We start from the raw sequence: 22,267 nt of genomic DNA on the forward strand, positions 1-22,267 counted from the left end.
CCATTACCAGGAAAACAAGAAATCAAAATAGCAGCCTTCGCAGACGATATTTCTTTCTTCATGAAAAATGAAGATAGCTACTACGCTTTTCTGAGGATTTTTGAAGAATACGCGACTGCATCCGGGGCCAAGATAAATCATAAAAAAAGCAAAGCTCTTTGCTTTGGCCCACCCGGCAGTATTGCACTACAAGATGTACAAAATGTGGAAGCAGTTAAAGTTCTCAGCAGTTGGTTCGAAGCAGGAGATATCATAGCCAAAACATGGGATGAACCACCAAGAAAAGCAGCACACTTTGTTGAACAAGAACTACATCGGCCGGCGAGTCTGCGGGAAAAAGCGGCAGCAATTAGATCGAAACTGTGCGTCCCAGCCTTTTATGTGGCGAGAGTAACCACCATGCCCAGACTGGTAGCCAGCAAACTAACAACTCTCATTGGACGGCACCTTTGGAATGATAAACCAGCTCCTGTGAATCAGAATGTCATTAGGTTGCCAACACCACGAGGAGGTTTGGGAATACCCAACGTTGCTCTGATAGCGAAAACTCTGGCTGCGAAAACTGTCGTGGCATTGACAAATGGACCACAGTACAGGGGAATGCCAGTTCTACGGTATTGGTTGAGCACGCTGGACCAGCATATTACGGACAACAAATGGTATGGCCCAAAATCAGAAATACCTGCAAAATTTTACAAAACAGTCATCACTACGAAAAAGGCAATAGAGGAAATTTGTCAAGAGAATTCCATTGAAGAAATCAAACCCATAGACGCAAGCACTGCGATGGCCATTAGAGAATTGAAACCCGAAGATCTGACCAAGACTACTACCCAAAAATGGAAGTTTTGGAACGCTACCAACCTCCCACAGGATATCCAGGACTTTGAATGGAAAAGAAGATGGGGTGTTTTACCGACAAAAGCACGCTTGGCAAAGTTTGGAATCTCGCAGACGGACCGATGTCCTAATTGCACCGCGTCAGAAACTCAACAACACGTTTTCAAAGGCTGCCCTCCTGCCAAAATAATCTGGAAATTGGCCTCGATCCATTTTAAAACTAAATTAGGTAAACCATACAGGAACAAAAATAACTTTGAAAAATTGTTGACAATAATAATTATGTTTTGTTTGTGGAAACGGCGGGGGAAAGCGGAAATAACGCGAAAACCACAGAAAGCTGCATACCCGGTATTGAAGAAATGTGCAATTTCTTAAACCATGACCTGGAAAACAATGGCATGCAAGTGTTTCTAAAAATGTGGCATACTAGATTCTGGTTGGTACGGAAACATAAAGTGACAATTCCAATTGTCGGGTACTGATCTTTGAGCCTTTACGGGCTTAACTAAAGCAATGGATCAATCCTAGGCATTGTATAATTCTTATACACAGGATTTGACAAGTGTGATTGTAATACAGTGTTGACATTGTAACACACGTTGACATTGTACTCATTGTATCCATTACATTGAATGTACAAGTATGACTATCTTTGTATGTATATTTACATACCTTTTTTGTGAATTTGGTATTCTAGCAACTGGATATATTATTGTTTGTATAAGAAATTCTGACCTGTATTGAAGCATTCATGGTTGGTGACACCAAAATGACTATTGTACAAAAGCAAATAAACTTCTCTTTGTGTAGTCAATGCAGCTGGCTTGCCCGGCCTTTGACACACTTATCTTTGTAGAGGCGCCCGGATACCTGCTCCGGTTATAGCAGTGTCTTTCACCTATCCCAGCCCTATCTTTCTAGGCTTTCGGCTCCCTGGTGCACTGCCTCCAGGACAGACCACGTGCTGCTACCTGGTGGCCCCTGGACGACCCACACCGGCCTGCTTCCTGGTCCTGCCGCTGCCTGGCGCTGCCTGCTGCCCCCCGGAGACTCCTGCCCTGCTCGGCCTGACCACTGCTTGGAATCCGGTGCTGCCTGCCTGCGGGGTGCCTGTTGGTCCTGCCGTCTCGACTAGTGCTGTGCTGGGGCACAACCGGCTGGCCCCTGCCCTCGCCATCGTCTGTCAGTGGCCCGGCCCTCTCGCTGCCACCCCTGGTGGCCCCCTAGCCTCCGGACCTGGCCTCCTTTAAGGAGAGCCGCCGGGTCCGGAAGGTAAGACCATTCAATGGATCCTGGGGGCCACGGCCGAAAAGCCCATGACAACAGCGAAGACGATGGCGACCCCAACACCCCTGTGCAGGAACGCCAGCCGGCCCGTGAGGATGGCACCCTCACGGTGTTCTTTCCCGTGCCCCACACGGTCCGGTGCCGCGAAGAGGGCTGCCGAGCTGCCTATGCCGCGGCCAAATGGACAGCGCGGCGGCAGTCCCTCCAGCGGCACCTGGAACTCGAGCACGGCACCAGAATCCGGCGCACCATCAACGTGTGCCGCATCTGCGGCGAGACACTGGGGCTTCGACCAGCCTCTCACGCCTGCCTGGCTGCAGCCAACTCGACTGCCGCCCCCCCTGCTGCCCTGCCACACCAGTGTGGCAGTTGCTCAATGTGCTTCCCCACAAGGAGGGGCTTGAGCAACCACGAGCAGTGGCACAGGAGGGAGGCGGCACTAGCAGCCAGTCGTGATCTCGCCGCGGGTGTTGCCTCTGGTGCGTCGGAGCAGGACAACGACGGCACCCCCCCCAGCAGAGCAGGACAGCACCGAGGGTCCCGCTGAGGACCCTCTTGGAACACCAGCAGTGGCCACCGGGCAGGCCGCCGACCAGGAGCCGTCTCCTGTGGCACCTCGGGGTACACCCGGACAAAGCAGCGATGGCGAGATGGCCGAGGCACCCTCTCCGCGGACGCCAACCCAATCAGGGCTGACAGCGACCTCGGCCACTCCTTCTCCAACACCATAGCTGCCGTCCAACCGAGGCAGCCCGGGAGCACCAGTCTCCGAGGCTCACGAGCCGGCGGCCATGCAGGAGCTCTCCCCAGGCAGGGCAGAGGTGCAGGACCATGACGGAAGCACCCAGGACTTCGGGACCCAGGACGAACATGCTGGTACCACATGGCCAGAGGGCAGTGCATGGACCTTAGCGGACGAAACGGCAGAGCTGCGGGCATTGAGCCGGTTACCTGAGTCTGCTGGGGAGTGGGCACGGTTTGAAAACATCCTCGACCGTGCCATTGCAGCCGCAACAAAACACCTGCGGCTGCCAGTCGGGGACTCGCGCCAATCACGGAGGCGCGAGGTGAACCCCGACAACCCCCAGCTGATCCAAACACTGTATAGAAGGAACCGGCGCCGGGCAGTGCGGTTAATCACTAAAGGCCCGTCGCAGCAATGTCCGATCGACCCCCATGCACTGCAAGACCACTACTCAAACCTCTGGTCACCAACAACCATGGATACCAGCATCCTGCGGTCAAGGCTTCCAGCCACCGAAGAACTGGACTTGTGCCCCTTTTCACCGGAAGAAGTCGCAGCCAAGCTCCGTAAATGCGAGAGTACAGCTCCAGGGGAGGACCGCCTCACGTATCACCACTGGAGGCAGGTGGACCCTGAGGGCAGGTTCCTGGCGGCGGTATACAACGTATGCCTCCAATACCGCCGCACGCCCCTGAGCTGAAAGTCGACGAGGACTATCCTGATCTACAAGAAGGGCGACCGCGAGGACCCCACAAACTGGCGACCCATTGCCCTTGGTAGAACAATTGCCAAACTGTATGCCGGGTGTCTCACCACCCGGCTGCAGAGGTGGTTGGGCGACCATGCGGTACTGTCCAGGTGTCAGAAGGGCTTCCTGCCGCACGATGGGGTGTTTGAACACAACTTCGTGCTGCAGGGACGCCTGGATGATGCCAGGACAGGAGGTGGGGAGCTGTGCGTGGGGTTCCTCGATTTTGCCAACGCCTTCGGCTCGGTCGCCCATCAGGCCCTCGTCGACGCTGTCCGTGGAGCCGGCGCGGGGGAGGCCTTTGCTTCCATCGTTGAAGACCTCTACCGCGCCAACACCACCTGCGTCGTGGCAGCAGCTGGCATTACGGAGGCAATTACCATCGGAGCTGGGCTGAGACAGGGCTGTCCTCTGAGCGGCCTGCTTTTCAACCTGGTGGTGGACCCGGTCATCCGTGCAGTACAGGGAGGCGATAGGCAGCACAACATCCTTGCCTACGCCGATGATCTGACGCTGCTGGCCGCGGATCCCACCACCCTGCAGAGCCGCTTGGACCGTGTAACAGCCCTGTCGGCCCGGCTCGGGCTGCGACTGAACGCCGCCAAATGCCGGACTCTACACCTGTCTGGTCGCCACCCCGTGGGTACACGGCCCACCTCTTTCACCGCGGGTGGCAACCCGATTCCGGCGCTTGGCGACTTCGAGGGGCACAAGTTCCTGGGCCGTCCAGTGGGGTTCAGGGTGCTACCGGACGAGACGACGGTCGACGAGGCCATCCACCTAGGCAGAAAGCTACTCTCCTCTATGCTCGCCCCATGGCAAAGGCTGGATGCCATTAAGACATTTTTGTATCCAGCCCTGAACTTTGCCATGCGGGTGGACCTTGCCAGCAAAGGAGAGTGGCAACGCCTGGACGAGGAGCTCCGCCCACTCATGAAGAAGACCCTGTACGTGCCAGCCAGAGCTTCCAATGAATACTTGTACGGAAGCTCTCAGGCTGGCAGTGCAGGGATCCCACTTGCGGCGGAGCTCAGCGACATCTGCCGGGTGGATGGAGCCTTCAAGCTACTGACGTCGACCGACGTGGAGGTCCGGGAGCGTGCAGCAGGGGAGCTAGAGGGCGTCGTGTCAAGGCGGCTAAGACGACCCGCGAACACCGAGGACATGGAGGCCTACCTCTCAGGCGAGACGGAGGGCGACTTCCGACAAACGTCCACACAGGTCCAGTCTGTGTGGACGGAGGCCCGGAAAGCCTCCCGTCGCCTCTCCATCGCCTGGGAGCTTTTGGAGCATGGAGCCCGCATCAACTGCGGAGAGGCCTCTGTGTCAGCGAGGAACCGCCACAAGCTGGTCAAGACCATCCGGGCGCTCCTCTCCACTGAAAGGGACAGAACTCTGCATGACAAACCAAACCAAGGCAAGGCGATGGTGTGTGTGGCGGCCGACCCGGCAAATCCCAACTTCATGAGGTCCGGCCGCTACAACCCCTTCATCGACTGGCGCTTCGTGCATCGAGCCCGACTAAATCTCCTCCCCCTCAATGCCACAAGACTCTGGGCACCCGCAGCCGACAAAAGATGCAGGCGCTGCGGGTACGGGGAGGAGACACTGCCGCATGTACTTTGCCATTGCATGCGGCAGAGCCGGGCGATGACGGAGCGTCACAACACCATCGTCTCCAGAATAAAAAAATTACCGACGATTACGTTACTTCCAAATGCGAAATTTGAGCGCAGCAAATAAGCTGTTTCACCTTTTCGATAGATTGAGGCAAAGAAATCGAGCAACACATGTATGCGCTATCACAGAATTTTTTTTTTAATTTTTCACACGTATTCCTTTAACAAAGACTCCACTAACAGTTCTTGACAGTCATGAAGGAAGCTTTGTGGTCGGAGAAATAGACTGATATATGTTCGACTGGGTACACCAATGCTTGATTCTCAAAGACGAGATCTATACAAGTGCCTCGCGAGGTTGTCACAGCCGTGGGACGCGTTACGATGGCTCTCTGATTGCCACCGCACAGGGCGAACGGCAGCGGCAATTCCGGCTCGGGCGGTGCACATATCCAGATCCGCCGCCACCGATCTGGCTCTCTGATTGCCACCGCACAGGGGTTGCATTGGAGGAGGAGCGAAGAAAGGAATTAAGTTCGAGCCGGCGCTTTGACAACCGGAGACTCGCAGGAAGAGGGGGGAGGGGGGCGGCGTGTACACCCAGCGGCAAACGATGGGGGCAGAAGCGCGCGCATCAAGCGGACAACACGATAAAGGGAGGAGGGAAGAGATAGCAGCGACTGACTGATGTCGCTGACGCCGATAGTGAGTCAACCCCAGCTGCGGAGTTGGTTTCAGGGACAACGCCGCCGATGCCGACACAAACAATATGATACCCTCGCTTCCGCAGCGCTAAGAACCAGGTCTAGCCGTGGGAAGGTGGTCACGTATTCGTCGACGTGCCGGGGCCTACGTGAAATAACCGGCGCGTCGGCAACTGAAGAGCACCCTATCCGCCACACAAGAACAGGGGGGGGGACCCTTTCCTCCTCTTTCTGCATGGCGGCGACGGTGTTCTGTGCAGTCACGTTATCTTGACTCTCTAGCGGCGTCAGCGGCATCCAGCGGTATCAGTCGGTCGCTGCTAGCGCTGGGGGGATGAAAGGGGGGCGGCGCTGGTTACGAGGCCGACGACAACGCTGACGACGACGCGAAACCCAGGAACGGACGCCAAAGAGCTGCGCTCTAAAAAGGCTGCCTTGGTGAGGTTTACAGTCATTGCAGAGAACCAGGTCGTGGGCACTACATCACTCAAGCCCGACCTGGTACTGGCCCGTGGAGAGGAGGCACTGATCCTGGACATCTGCTGCCCTTTCGAGAACAGGCTGCAGGCGTTCCAGGACGCCCGGAAGGCTATGGAGGAGAAGTACGCCCCTGTACAGCGTCATCTCCTCCGGCGGTTCCAACGCGTGACGGTGGACGCGGTGGTCGTCGGCTGCCTTGGCACCTGGGATCGGGGGAATGATGAATAATGCAGTAGGTCATACCTACGGACACTCAAACGCCTGTGCATCAGCGATACCATCAGCGCCTCTACAAAGATTTTTAGAGCCCATGTAGGCACCCCTTAGATGATCTTATGTTTTTAGAGAAGCGCCATTTTTGCACTGTTTTACACCTTTACAGTTTTAGTCTTTTATTACTAACACGACTAACTAGTCTTTTAGAGCGCAGCTCTTTGGCGTCCGTTCCTGGGTTTCGCGTCGTCGTCGGCGTTGTCGGCCTCGTAACCAGCTCCGCCCCCCTTCGCTGGAGTGGGAGACGAAGGACGCGAGCCGCGAATGGCGGAGACCAATGAGAGCGGCCCCTTCAGTGACGTGTGCGCGCGATGCTGGTGTCATGCGGACCCTCCTTACGGCTCGATGCGCACTCGTGTCTGGTCTCAGCCGATCCGCTCGTTTCGTACTATCGTCTGCTCGCGCCAAAGCTCTCGCCCGCGCCTGTTTGGTTCTGTTGGGTCGGTCTCGTTCGCGCTTGTTTTGGATGTTATTGTGTGAGATTGTTTCTTAATCTGATTGTATGCGCTATGCGAATTGTATAGTACTTTCTGGAAGCCATGCGGCACCAGCGATCACACTGGAACCTTTGACGAGTCATGTATAAACGCCGGCTCGCTTGATCCGCAGATCAGATTTTCGACCATTACCGACTCTGCTACATGTCTCTCTCAAATTCTTTGCTTCATAATATCGCGAAATGGAAACACGTATAGAGCTGCGCTCAAATTTCGCATTAGGGAGTATCGTAATCGTCGGATAAATTTTTTTAGTCATTTGTTTGCGTTTTTAGATTATACACCTTTTATCCGTTTCTTCCTTGGTTTTGTAACACATATTTTTGATGTACTGTAATTAGCATAATAAAAAACTCTGTTCTTATCAGCTTAATATCTGATACGGGTTCTATGTGGACCCACGATATTAAACCTATTTTTGGAAGTTGGCGGAGTGCTTGAAGCCTGCTTCACCTCCGCCGCAGGTCGGCCCGGTATTGCACTACCTCCGGGATCGGCCCCCGCTCACTTAGGTGAGACTTCATTCAATCAAAATGAAGAACACAAGCTCGAAGCGAGCACTCACGTGACACGCACCATTCCCATACTATACGCAACGATGCCGGTGTTTCTGAACGATTGTATGCTATAATAAGCCACTTGGGGGGGGGGAGGGGAAGGGTGATTAGCCGTGGGTTTTGCAATCAACGGAAGTCGCACTGAAAGCCAACACTGGATTTTGGAGTTCACTATCGCTTGGATCCGTAAACCACAGCAAGCTCGCCGTGCCAAAATCCGCTGCCCTAGTGGAAGAAAGGTTCCCTATGAAACAAAAATGGAGTGCCCGATTTCGGGCAACTACTGTGCAGCCTTTGTGTGCACATTTTAGCTGCAGTGGGACCGAGCGCCTCGAAAACAAACTTGTCGTATGGCCAAGTGTGGCGAAATATATTCAAGGGTTCAGAGGTGCCTCAGCTTGCCAACCTGTATGTTATGAATACCTGTTGCTACCTTTTCGTCATCATTATCCTGCTGGCTACGCCCACTGCAGGGCAAAGGCCTCTCCCATAATTCTCCAAGCACGCCCGTCACGTGTAACCCCGGTCACGGTCACCGTGTAGTGCCTGCGCACTTCCTAATCTAATCTGCCCTCCTAAATTTCCGCCACCCCGTGCTACGCTTCCCTTCTCTTGGAATTCAGTCGGCAACCCTTAATGATCTTCACCCCACATTGCATGCCCTGCGCATGCCCATTTCTTTTTCTTGGTTTAAACTAAGGTGTCATTAGCTCGCGTTTGTTCGCTCACCCCCCCAATCCGCTCTATTCTTATCCCCCGTAGCGCTACACCCATCATTCTTCTTTCCAAAGCTCGTTGCGTCGCCCTCAATTACCCTTCGGTAATCCTTAAGGTTCTTCGTTGGGGCACTCGTGGCATCTTTCTCATTTAAATAAGGCGATTTTGTTCAGTTTTGGGGGAAAACTCAATGAGCTACGCGCGATTGTGTCCCCGGCGCCGCTCTCAACAAGATGGCGGCGCCCAGGCTTTTTGCCTGGTGGTTCGGCTTAACGCAGAACACGCTTGCAGGGCAGTGAAGCCGCAATGAAGGGGCAAAGAGCGGCGCAGTGAAGCGCATGCTCGGGCGAAAAACGCGAACATTAGCCAAAAATACAACCAAATCGCCAAATACGAATTTCCGTTATGGGAAATTGGAGTGCAGTTGGCGCGTTGCGCTCGCCTAAGGTAAAGAACACAAATGCGAGTGCCACATCAGCCAAGTCAAAGCTTAGGATCGCGTATCATTTTTTTCCCCTTGCCTCCTGGCCTGCGTGGCCCTAGCGCGCATGCACACGAAAGTAATGGAATAATGAAAACACGAAATAATGCAGTGACGGCTGTATCATATCTATTGTGCGTGCTTTGTTCTTTTTGGACCACAGTGGTGTGCGTTATGAGAAAGTTTCAGTGACCAGCGAACCTATATTTAGAACCACCTTTCCGGTTATTGCTACAAACTGCGGGTAGGTGCTCTTTTTTCTTTTTAGAGCGCAGCTCTTTGGCGTCCGTTCCTGGGTTTCGCGTCGTCGCCGGCGTTGTCGTCGGCCTCGTAACCAGCTCCGCCCCCCTTTCATCCCCCCAGCGCTAGCAGCGACCGACTGATACCGCTGGATGCCGCTGACGCCGCTAGAGAGTCAAGATAACGTGACTGCATAGAACACCGTCGCCGCCATGCAGAAAGAGGAGGAAAGGGTCCCCCCTCCCCCCCTGTTCTTGTGTGGCGGATAGGGTGCTCTTCAGTTGCCGACGCGCCGGTTATTTCACGTAGGCCCCGGCACGTCGACGAATACGTGACCACCTTCCCACAGCTAGACCTGGTTCTTAGCGCTGCGGAAGCGAGGGTATCATATTGTTTGTGTCGGCATTGGCAGCGTTGTCCCTGAAACCAACTCCGCAGCTGGGGTTGACTCACTATCGGCGTCAGCGGCATCAGTCAGTCGCTGCTATCTCTTCCCTCCTCCCTTTATCGTGTTGTCCGCTTGCTGCGCGCGCTTCTGCCCCCATCGTTTGCCGCTGGGTGTACACGCCGCCCCCCTCCCCCCTCTTCCTGCGAGTCTCCGGTTGTCAAAGCGCCGGCTCGAACTTAATTCCTTTCTTCGCTCCTCCTCCAATGCAATCCCTGTGCGGTGGCAATCAGAGAGCCAGATCGGTGGCGGCGGATCTGTATATGTGCACCGCCCGAGCCGAAATTGCCGCTGCCGTTCGCCCTGTGCGGTGGCAATCAGAGAGCCAGATCGGTGGCGGCGGATTTGTATATGTGCACCGCCCGAGCCGAAATTGCCGCTGCCGTTCGCCACTGCGAAATTATCTGCCAGTTCTTTCTGAGCCATGAGCGAGACGACCGATGGAAGTCCTCCGTCTGCTGCTGCTGCTGCTAAACGAGCTGCCAGAGCCGAGGCCCAGCGCCGTCGCCGTCAGAATCCAGAGGTGCGTGCCGCCGAAGCAGAAGCTTACCGTTGCCGCCGTCGAGATGATTCAGGAGTACGCGTCGCCGAAGCAGAGGCTAAGCGCCGCCGCCGAGAAGATCTCGTCTCGTCTTTGAGAATCAAGCATTGGTGTACCAAGTCGAACATATATCAGTCTATTTCTCCGACCACAAAGCTTCCTTCATGACTGTCAAGAACTGTTAGTGGAGTCTTTGTTAAAGGAATACGTGTGAAAAATAAAAAAAAATTCTGTGATAGCGCATACATGTGTTGCTCGATTTCTTTGCCTCAATCTATCGAAAAGGTGAAACAGCTTATTTGCTGCGCTCGAATTTCGCATTAGGAAGTAACGTAATCGTCGGTAATTTTTTTTTCGCTACCAACGATGGGTTATCGAAACCGCGATCGGTTGTGCTAGACGCGTTCTTGCCAAAGGTTGGCTCTATACGCGACCCGTGACGCGTGGTCGGCACATTCAAGCAGTCCATTGCAAACCGTTCCTAGAAGAAGGATGCTAGCTCCACGTTCCGCCGGGAGCGCTACTTCGAAGATTGTACTTTTTGACCCTCGAGCAAGCACCGCCATCCCACGTTTTCTATAATACGCTAAGATTCAGAGCGACCGCGACCACTTGTCTTTGTCAATGTCTCGGACACACTTTTTTTTTTCTTTAATCCAGATCGTCAGACGAGCCCGCGTTCACGCGCACTTGCTCTCTCCGATAAGCAGGGAAGCTCGGTTGGGGTGTTGTAGGGCCTTGCGCATGCGTTGCTGAGCTCGTCGCTTCGCCGGCCAGTCGACGCTGGCGCGGTACTGGTAATCAACTTCGACGCGCATGGTGAAACATCACTGTGAAACGTCACTGTGAAACGTCACGACTAGCAATGCAATGTGTTTGCGAGCAATCGGAGAAATGAGAGAGCCCCTGTAGAGTAGTGGAAATGTTCCTCCAAGTATTAGGTTTGCAATTTGCGCCTACGAACATTAACTAGACCAAGGAAAGGATCTTTAGCCGCCTTCACTTCATAAAATTCCCGTACGAAGAAATTTGCGTGCGCACGTGATCTCCCGCATGAAACCAGACGATAGGTTAATTTTAGCCGTTCATTTTGATCTGCCGAATGTAAACCGGAACACTTTCTCCACGCGCTCTTGAGATTAGAAGGACAATCAATGACATCCTTTCTTTTTATTTCTGTTTGTTCTATCTGGAAGCAAAAGAATTGAGAACGCCATTTCAATCTTAGATTAGTTTAGATACCGTGACCGGTATGCGTAAAAATCACGCCTTGCGTTACATCACCCCTGGCATATCTGATGAACATGCTGTGGTGTTAAGCTTCATGATCACGGCATTAAAAGTCGCCACTTCCCGAACGTTTATCGCGCCGATGATGAACCGTATGCTGGATTCTTATTGTAATGATTTTATAGAAAGTTTTATAGTTCTATGGCTAGCTTCAAGGAAAAGATAAACATCGCTCATCATTGAATAACTCAAAACAACAACCACAACGAAAAAATCTGCAACGAGAACACTAAGAATACTGAAAAAGATGAAATCGAAACATGCTGCAAGGAGCCAGCAAATGCAATTGAACCAACGAACTGAACTGAAATTATTTCATCAAGACATGCCCCGAAAAAGTGGCAACTATCAATGCTCATTTCAAAGCTGTTTTCTTTTTTTTATGACGGATAATAATTATCTTCCCAATGGCGGATGTGAAAATTTCAGAGCACGGCATTTTCCAAATCTCAAGGCCCCGGCTGCTTTCTCTCTTCTTTAAATATGTTGGGGTTGGCAGATGGCGAAAATTTTCGCGCACATAATTTATAAAACTGTAGTTGATTTTCTTCAAGAACACAATAGTGCTGGCAAACCACCAACCAAGACAAAATTAAATCGGTATTACGCGCGATGATTTCCTACCGCAGTAACAAAAGGGTAACAAACAGAGTCATTTCATGGTGTGTATTTCACGTCTCTCATAATAATGATAATAAAAAAAGCTGCTGCATAAATTAGGTTTTCCCAAACTGGATGGTTTCGATCAGCTTTTGAACAGCCCTTCCTTAAGTTGAGTTGGTGTTGATTGTATAAGTGCTGGCCTGTGTTGTTTAAGGTTTTTGTAAATGGCATCATTACTGGATAGAGGCGGACGCCTGCGTGATGTGTGAAACTCCCTTGAGGGTCAAGGGAGAAACCAAAAAAAAAAACAGAATCATGTCATGGGGAGAGAAGTGGCACACGAGTACTGTTATCGGGAGAAAAAAAAAAGAAAAACCGCCTCGTACTCACCTCGTGAAGCTCCAAACAAATTGTTTTTCTTGAGACGCTCTGTAAAGATCCATAAACGCAGCACCCGTACACGAAGACAAATGTGCAAACTGGAAAGAAAGCATGAAATTCGCGGCGCCCGTTTGCTGTGAAACAACGGGCAACATTACGCAAAGTCCGCTACCACGTCAGCCGGGGCGGCCGCACCCCGCCCGCGCTTAAGCCATGTGTGGGGACTGCAAATCAAGCTGCAGGCGCAAAGTCCGCTACCACGTCAGCCGGGGCGGCCGCGCTTCAGCTTAAAAATGCTCGGCGCTTAAGCCAGGTAGCGAGCAAAAATGGCCGGCGCTTAAACTGCGGGATTGTTGCTGAAATCGTATGTAGTCCGGCAGGAGTCTGTCGGCGCCCGCGCGCGGCAAAGTCCGCTACCACGTCAGCCGGGGCGGCGAAAAAAAAAAAAGAGCAGCCCCCTTGTTTTAGTGTGCGCGAGGCGGCAGTCAATGCCGGCCTCGCTGTTATAGCCCCAGGAGGAACGCACGCTGCTCTCTGGAGTCCTCTCGCGAGGTCCTCGTGTATAGCGAGCGCCTCGCGCCAACACACATCGCCCCGAAAATCAGCTGGTTCGAGACGCCAACGCACCCACTACTCATGTTTCGGGAGCGCGGCTTTCGACGATGCCGAAAGCCGCTTCTTACGCGCGCGCCACTAACAGGATGACGAGGCACTTTGTTGACCACAAGAAACGCGTGCGACACAGCGCACGCAGCGCAGCTCCCCGTGGCTGCTTCACGACAATCAAGATGGGCAACACCCTCTCGTCGCAGGTGCTAGCAGCAGTGGTCGTCTGCTGCTAGCAGACGACCACTTGCTGCGCCAGCAAGACTAGCCGTTCGAAGCGGCGCCATACTGCGACAACGGTCCCCTTCCGTTTCGCCTTTTTCTGCACCGAGTTTCGACGGAGGGGAAAAAAAAGAAAGGAAAAAAAGGGCTGCGCTTAACGGCAACCGTTTCGTGCGAGTCTTGCCGCCGGCAAAGAGCTCGCTCCTCCTCTGTGGTCCGTCTCGCGAGAGGACCCAACACACTTCGCACCTGTCGGTACTGCGATCGCTTTTGCTCGGGAAGGATGTACGTTTCGGTTCTGTACCGCGGACAAACCTCCCAGTCAGAGGCTAAGCCTCAATAGATCGCAGTGTGGTGGCTGCTCTACTACTTACGACACCACGACAGGTACCTAAGTCGTCTTCAGACGATTTGACACTGCAGCGATTCAGGCCAGCCATAGCCCCGGAGAGCGACCAGTGGCCTCGACAATACTCGGCCTCCGGTGTAGCGCTCTCTGGGTTCATTTGGCGTCATCGAGCTGGGAAGCGCGGCAGCCCGCCGCGCTCGACCCGGCGCTAATATTACCCGGATGGTAGCTTCGCACCACTGGTCTCTCGACCAAGCACGTGAACCAAGTGTCCGAATCTGCGGTTCCTCTCGTACGGAGCAGAATTACTATCGCAACGACCGGTCATCAGTAGGGTAAAACTAACCTGTCTCACGACGGTCTAAACCCAGCTCACGTTCCCTATTAGTGGGTGAACAATCCAACGCTTGGCGAATTCTGCTTCGCAATGATAGGAAGAGCCGACATCGAAGGATCAAAAAGCGACGTCGCTATGAACGCTTGGCCGCCACAAGCCAGTTATCCCTGGGGTAACTTTTCTGACACCTCTTGCTTAAAACTCTTAAAGCCAAAAGGATCGAGGGGCCCCGCTTTCGCGGTCTCGAATCGTACTGAAATTCAAGATCAAGAAAGCATTTGCCCTTTTGCTCTACGCGAGGTTTCTGTCCTCGCTGAGCTCGCCTTAGGACACCTGCGTTACCGTTTGACAGATGTACCGCCCCGGCCGACTACTTCCCCGTCATTCCTGAAAGCAAAGGCAAAAATAAAGGGTGGGGAGAACCTGTCCCTGCAAAAATGCATACCAGGTTTAAAGCCAATTAAAAATAAATGAAAAGGGGTTTTGAATTAATACCCAAAGCGCATATTTTTGTGGAGAAAAGCCAATTGGAAAAATAAAATTGTGGGCTAATGGTAACGCGTGTGTGTCCCGAGGTGTCTCAGCGAGGGCAGAAGCCCCCGCGCCGGGCATTTAATGATCGTGAATAATGAGGCTGAGACGAGGTGGCATGGGCATGCCATAAATGAAGGAAATAGAAAAGAAAAGTAGAAGAAAATAAAGTGAAAAGATGAAAGTGACGACTGTCTGTGTACAAGTGTGCGTCGAGGCCGGCGACCGCCTCCGTCCGCAGTGGGGTACGCCAGCGCGCCCCCGAGAGGGCGGGCAACACGCGGCGGCTCGGCACTTGCGATGCCGAGTGCCAGGAACACCCCCGGCGTCAGTCTCGCTTGTCCATGCGGCGGTACACCGCACCCAGAGGTGGAGCCAGTCCGTGGATCGACGAGGGCCGCGGCGGACTTCGGGGGTGTTTCCCGGCGTCACACCCGACGCGAGGTGTGGACTGGAACCGCCAGGTACGTCCTCGCGCAGACCGGGGCCTGCCGGACGTCGCGTCCGCCCTACCGAATCGACGAATCTGGTCCGCCGCTCGGCCGGGGCGCCACACACTGCAGGGGACGCGTCCTGGCGTCGCGCACGTAAGAGGACGTGACGTCTGGCGTCAGGGACGCCCCCGGCGTCTTTGCTCACGGGAGGTGATCTTCCGATGCGTATCCACTGATGACGTCACGTTCTGTCTCAGCTCCAAGGGCTTCGGGGGCGCCTCCCGGCGCAAGAGGAACACTGAAACAGATCGCCTCTCCCGAAGGAAGGAACACTTAAAGAGATCGCGTCTCCCGAGTTCGTGGATGGTGCCTTGAGTATGCGGACTGATGGGATTTGATCTACTGTCCGGCTCGGGCGCGCGGATCTGCTGTGAAGCAAAACGTTTTTGCCACCCTTCCCGAAGGCACCGTACGGATGAAGACACGCATACATGGGTATCGCCGTTCAACGAGAAAAGTACTACTGACAGAGTGCAGGGAAAACCTGTGAAAAATGAATATCACACGGAATGTTTGTGTCTGTCACGTCCATCGGGTCGTTTGACAGATGTACCGCCCCAGTCAAACTCCCCGCCTGACACTGTCCTCGGAACAGGTCGCGCAGGCCCGACCGGCACCGCCCCGAAGGGAGACCGGGGGCCCATCGCTTGGCGCTAGAAGCGTGGACAACTCAATGGTCCGCTTCCCGCTCCACCGAGTAAGTAAAGAAACGACGAGAGTAGTGGTATTTCACTGGCGGCCACGAGGTATTTCACTGGCGGCCATGCTCAAGCAGTGGATTAGTGCCTTGCGAATCTTGCTCAGCGGCGTCAAAAAAACCCTGTTGCTAAGACAGCAGTTCATATGCTTCGAGCTCTCGAGCCGGTTGTTGCTGCAATATAAAAGCGCACAGACGCAGTGTTTTTGTTAAAACATGCCCCACATGTAGAAATGTAAAGTGCTCGCGTACCTTATGGCAGTATCGAGTATACATGTATAATGCACACATGTGCCGGCACATGGTGTGTTCACTGTACATTAGACTGATTACTGCTAGTTAGTGTAGTATTGGATCCTCACGTCACTTCCCCGCATTCCTTTCCCTGTCTCCCCTAACCCTTTATCCCAGTTGTAGAGTAACAGGCTAGAAATAAGCTTCTCCGACCGAACTTTCCACCTTCCTTATGGTAAACGTTTCTCTCTCTTCCTGGAGAAAGGTTTCAGTAAACGCACCCACGTGTATAAACTAAGTGTAAGGTACGTTTTCAGTTTTCTTTTAGGCCAGGACCTTCATTTACAGCACTGTGCCAGATTAAAAAGCTGTGATATTGTGCTGTCTTTCAGCTGCTGTCATTGTTGAGAAAGGGGGCGAACGATCCCTCAAGCCTTCATTTGAACGGCTTTTGCCTCCAGCTCTTGTTACGCTGTACTTTGACGAAGCAAATAAAGCAATCAATCAATAGGCTGCTGCTAGATGACGCACATCGAGCTGCGGGACGGATGAACGCGAAACGCACTCGCGGCCTCGATCGGCCGTCTAAAAGTTTCGAGTAAACTTTATTTTTACCGCAACACAACACTGCACATTAGGCGTGTAAACAAATTTGCTGCTGTGCTGGTTCTCTCAAACGAAATGAATTTTACCATTAAAATTTCGATTTTGCAAACTGCCAGTTTTGGACATTCGGGAGGAATCGTGCGCGTCTGAAAAATAGATCGTTCTTTGCGCAGGATAAAAAAAATTCTACTTGGGACTACATTTCTTTTATGCAAATGTACCAGTTTACGAGAGCCTTCTGAAAAAAATGGTGGCTATACCAAAGCAATGGTTCCAAGAGCACCTGTGAGTAAAAAAATTTCTTTAATAGCAACAAATCTTTGTTTTTGTCAATTGGTCAAATTTGCCGCCGTCCACTGGCGGTACTTCTGTGCCCAGCACATATTTGAGTGCAGAAGTTACAGCCGGTGGCGAGATGAAGCTTTTCAATGATGCGAAAGCGGCCGAATGTTGAGTATAGTGCGGCAGAAGTAAGGGAAGTGCTGTAGAGCTGAGCAATACTTAAGTACAAACAGCATGAACTTCAGAGAAGTTGGGAACGAAATGTGCCGTAATCGTCGATTGGTTATCGAGGGCTACGCTGGAGCTAGGCTATCGCACACTAACAGGTGGCCGTGTTCAAGATGGCCTCATCTCCCGCTGACGACACGACTGAGCAAAGCTTATATATGTCGCTAGCGAAAAAAATAAGCGAGGATGCGGCAAGGGAGCGGTTTAGGCAATAATAGCGGCGCCACCACGTGCCACCCCCCCCCCCCCCCCATCCTGCTTTACGTCCACTCCTAGGGCTCGGTCCGTCATGTTGCGTGGACTTTAAACGTGCTGTGTAGAGAAGCGCTATTGCAGGATTTTTCACACCCATTATATACAAACAAATAAACCAGGTTTCATTGCGCAGAAAGCTCTTTCGCAGTGGCCACCATATAGTATACTTTGTACTGGCGCCTTAAGAGTGGCTCCTACAGACCTGAGCAGCGGCATCGTATTTAAGTATATCCCGCTAATTTGTACATAAGAGAAAAGCTATCATTTGATGAAGTACATTGTGTGAGAAGAGCTAGCATCACGCATTTAAAATGTAAACAAAACAACTATATACGCATTTTCTTTCTTGCGCATCGCTAGATAGCGAGCCTCATCATCTCTGCGAACCGGGCAAGTGCATAGATATTCAAACGTTGAAATGTCTTTCATTGAGATATATATACAACAATTGTGGATATACGCCTACGCTGTAGAAGAACAATGGAATTGTAGATTAAAACCTCCCGTAAACACAATGTAGTATGAAATTCTGAAAACCACTGCATTGCGGTGTACAAGCTTTGAAAAGAAAAAGGGGGGGGGGGCAGATAGAAAAAAAATAGAAACTTGGTGACGTCACTGTCTAAGGCTCGTGAGAGAGAGAGAAAGAAACGATGTAAAATTGCGTCGGAAAAAAGATTTTTCGCGACACAGAAAGAGAGAGAGAGGTGGAATGCGTGGCAGTTGAAGTTAAAGCGAAGCACAACATATCGTTGACACATTGTGCTATAGCTTTTGAGATACTTGCGTATTCCCGAGAGATTGAAGCCAGTGCCTGAAGGAGGCATATGGTGGCACTACAAAAGTCGTATCTAGAGAACAACGTCATGCAGAACCTAGATAAGCCGCAACAGCAGAAGCAGAACACATTGACAAGACAATAAAATGCAGCGCTGCTTCAGGGGAGAAAAGCGGCGCGTTCGAAGGAGCAATGCGGTGCTATCCAGGATAGGGTCCCCAAGGATATAACAGCAGATGCTACCGCTGTCATTGATTCTTTCGAGACGCTTGATAAAAACAATGCTGAGGAACTTATCACGGCATTGCAGCGTCGACGCACACGCGCGTTCGCAAAAAGAACCCCCGTATCTTGGAGCCTTCAGCTCAAGGCACTTTGAGTTCACTGATTTGGTTTTTCTTGTTCCTAGTTCCATCCGTGTGATGCTACCAAACAAAGTCAGAACACAGGTGGGTATTTTGTTTTTTACTGGCGTCGTTTTTTTTTTTCTGAGTCTGTCGAAATGTCTAACAGAGCTTTCGATAGTTATGAAGCAAATTAGTGCATGGATTTGTTTGCATAGGAAAGGCAGAGTGGACTACCATACAGCTATGAACATGCATCTATAGCAGAACAGAAAATAGCGAAAAACCACCGGTTCCCGGTCACCACGGGTATGAATAACAACTCGATTTGGAGTATCAGGCGGTATTCGAAGATGTTATAGCGCCGTAATATTGAGAATAGTGAGTCGTTTACATGCTGTGATGTAGCGTGTTTTTGCGTTTTCGCTTCTCAAAGCACTGAACATGTGACGAAAGTGCAAGTCTAAGCCAAGTTGAACTGTGAATCGCGGTAACGCGCTTACGGTGGACGTGAGACTCCTGTCTTTGAAGCTGCTCATTATTCGTTCCCGTTTTCAGCAAAGCCGATTACGACGTCGATCCCTGCGTTTATCGTTTTTCTGATTTCTAATGTGGCCTTTAGGTTGATATTTGCCAGGTAATTCCCTAGTTTTCTCTCCGGTAAAAGTATATAAACTGCCACCCGAAGTTCCACATTGTATATGTATATAAATATTGTGTGTTTGTGAATAATACTAATAATAATATCACTAATATTAATATAATATTTACAATAAAAAACATTAAAATAATCTCATATCTACGATAGTATCTACGGAGCCTTCGTACTGGCGAAATTAAAAATTGGTTACGGCTTGGCTCAGCTAACCCCAGATATGCAAGGTAAAAGCTTTGTTTAGCCTGGTTAAGTCTTGGTTTCACTTGGTTAACCTTTGAGTTAGGAGTAATATAGTAAGGTATGCAATCATCGTTAAGCCAGGCATGGCGGCTGTCCCTAGGTCGGTGGCTAGTCATGACTGTGATTAGGTTTGGGTAGACACGCACCATTGCATGGTGCAACGCCTGTTGTGCCACAGGGAAATCGCAAGTGCTAGGCATGCAAATAGACGCAGCAAACATGCACTGCGTCGAAGCACAAACGGACAGGGCTCGAACGCGGTCGACACATTGATCTCGACGGTGCGACGCCTGTGGCATTCCGGACCCTCTCCAGTGAAGGAGCTCGCTGGGCGATATCCGCGGGGTGGTCAGACGCCACTTGGCGACGACGGCTCAAAGCTTCCCGCTCCCTCGCAACGCTCAGAGAAGACGGCCTGGCCCGGCCTCGCGCTCATCCATGGCCACGATCGTACTGACTAGGCGAGCCCGGCGCTCGTCTTAGCCTGATCTGAAGTGAAGGCGCTAAAATGACGGAGGACAAAGAAGAAACACGCACACACACAGGGCGCCACTTCCAACAATGTTTAATCAGGAAAAAAACGCCACTGATTTATACTAGGAGCGCAATCACAGTTTCTCAGGGCGCATTCGCGTTCAGGTAAAGCAGTTCTTTGCGTGACAATGATTTGGATGCAACAATTACGCACTTATCAGCTGCTTCAATGATTCTTTTGGCCTCATTTATTAATCTAACCCATTTGTCACGGCTTCTGGCAATCACAGCACAGGCGTGGAAGTCTGGCTTACATTTGTAATTGCTACAATGAATTGCCAGGTGGCCCTCCCTCCCTTTGTTCACTTTGTTATTGTGTTGCCTCAGCCTGTCATTCAGGCACTGCTCTGTTTGGCCCACGTACTTTTTCCCACAATCTAAAGGAATCTCGTAAACAACTCCTGCCTGACAATCTACGTATTTGTTATCGTGTTTAGTAGCACAGGCCGGTGCCTTCCGGGAATAAGGGTTATTCATTCTACAGAGCTTAGAGAGCTTGCATGGAGCAGAAAACAGGACATTTACGTTAGCTCGCTTTGCAATCTTTTTCAAATTATGCGACATGCGGTGTATGTTGGGTATGACAGCAGCTTTTCTTTTTCGCGGGTGACTCCTGGTCCGGTTGGCGGATTCGCGACTTCTTCAGGATTATTTCCGCTACGGACACCAAAAAAGGTTGCGGGTAGCCTGCCTCTTCCAGGCGGTCAATCTGCTTAAGAAAACTCGCCGCAGCTCGATGTGGACAGGACTTCTTAAAAACATTGAGCAGGCACATGTTAGCGATGCTGCATTTAACTAGCTTAGAGTGAGAGGAACTAAAAGGCAGCAGAGGTTTAGTAGCCCGATGTTCATACTGCCAACAGACGTGGTTACTTGCTAAAAACAATCTAAGATCTAAAACCCTGATGGAGGAATCTACCGAAAGTTAGTGGGTCACTTCAATAGGGGATAAAGTCTGCCTGAAGGTTGTCAATGTTTGACTAACGACCAAGTCGGCGTCACCGCAATTTTTATCTACCAAAATTAGGAAGTCGTCAACAAATCTAAAAACTTTGACTACGCTACTACCCTCGAGACTGCTAGGAATGGTTCTGCCAGCACGAGCTAAAAATAAGTCACTCAGGATCGGAGCTAAACACGACCCTATGCAGACGCCACTCTTTTGCAGGTACAAACGACTGTCCCATTCAATATAGGTGGAATCTATGTAATGTTCTAACATAGCCAAGAATTTGTCTTCCGGAATACCAGCTTCGTTCTGAAAAGCCAGGGAGCCGAAACTATCAATGCCTTCCTGGACGCACTTAAGCAACTGTGCTTTTGGCATGCTATAATATAGATCTTTCAGATCTACAGAAACGGCCTCTAATTCTGCTTTTGTCTGTCTTGACAAGTACTCGACTACTTGTGCAGAGTCCTTTACCAGGTAGGGGTCGTCTACTGTTAGAAGCTTCATCCTTTCTAACAGAAACGCAGCTAAACATTTCTGCCACGTATTGCGCTCCGACACAATTACCCTTAGAGGGCAGTTATCTTTATGGGCCTTGGCGCTGAAGAAAACCTCAAGAGTGCTCACTTTGCTATTCCTAATGTCCCTAGGTAATTTGGCAGGTTGATTTTCTCGCACAGCTTCTTCGCTTCACATTTTAACTTATTGAGCGATACGTTGTGGTGACAATGAAAAACAGAATTTAAGGCTTCCAACGCCTTCACCTTGTAAGTCTGTCGTGGAAGTCTCTCGTAGCCAGGCGCGCGGCAAGTTACCTGCTGAGGCGGCGACCCAGCTGTGTAGAGCGCGTGCGTCAAACCGGCCGCGGGGGCGGAGGAGCTCGGCGCGGCGAGTCACGTGATGCGTTGCCAAGGCGACGGCGCAGTTGCGGTCAAATTAAAATCAAATTCGTGGCGACGGTGAAACTCAGCTCCACGAGGTTAATACAGCCTTCGCAGTAAAGTGAGGCGCAAGAAACAATGTAAAGTGAAAACAAATTCAGTAGAAAAAAGAATGCGAAGTAGAAAAGGAATTGAGAAAAATAAAACGATGAAGTGGCCATAAAATTGATGTCATCATACGATAGCATTATCTACACATATACAGACACAGGGATTGCACTCCGCAAGATATATATATATATATATATATATATGCACATACAGGTGAGATATTTATTACATATTTTTCGAAGCCGAGTCATTGCACAGCGACTATTGCAACAATGTCACACAGAAAATGCGGAGTGCTCCCTGGTATAATTTTGGGGCACGGAAAATTACACATGGTCAAGAAGCTCTGGGAAATGTAGCATTCTATCATTCAGCCTATAATAAAGGAGGTTGTCTTAGTATATCCTAATTTTACATGTGTTAGCTGAAAAACATCTGAGACAACTAGACAATTAATAATTATGAGAATATAATGTTAAA

The 22,267-nt window shown here is 51.2% G+C and overlaps 1 protein-coding gene and 1 non-coding gene across 2 annotated transcripts; both read left to right on the forward strand.

Moving 5' to 3' along the window:
• The first annotated feature begins 2,128 nt into the window (after window positions 1–2,128).
• On the forward strand, window positions 2,129–6,654 carry LOC139051951 (uncharacterized). Its single transcript, XM_070529002.1, has 5 exons — window positions 2,129–2,490; window positions 2,624–2,789; window positions 2,862–3,539; window positions 3,702–5,040; window positions 6,407–6,654. Exons 1-5 carry the CDS (start codon window positions 2,129–2,131, stop codon window positions 6,652–6,654), a joined length of 2,793 nt encoding a protein of 930 aa, XP_070385103.1.
• Window positions 6,655–7,513: 859 nt separating this feature from the next.
• LOC135901729 (U2 spliceosomal RNA) lies at window positions 7,514–7,703 on the forward strand. The gene has a single exon (XR_010564253.1). It is a non-coding gene; the product is annotated as a U2 spliceosomal RNA (small nuclear RNA).
• The last annotated feature ends 14,564 nt before the right edge of the window (window positions 7,704–22,267 follow it).

This window comes from Dermacentor albipictus, unplaced genomic scaffold (assembly GCF_038994185.2).
Source record: "Dermacentor albipictus isolate Rhodes 1998 colony unplaced genomic scaffold, USDA_Dalb.pri_finalv2 scaffold_16, whole genome shotgun sequence".
NCBI classification, from domain to species: Eukaryota; Metazoa; Arthropoda; class Arachnida; order Ixodida; family Ixodidae; genus Dermacentor; species Dermacentor albipictus.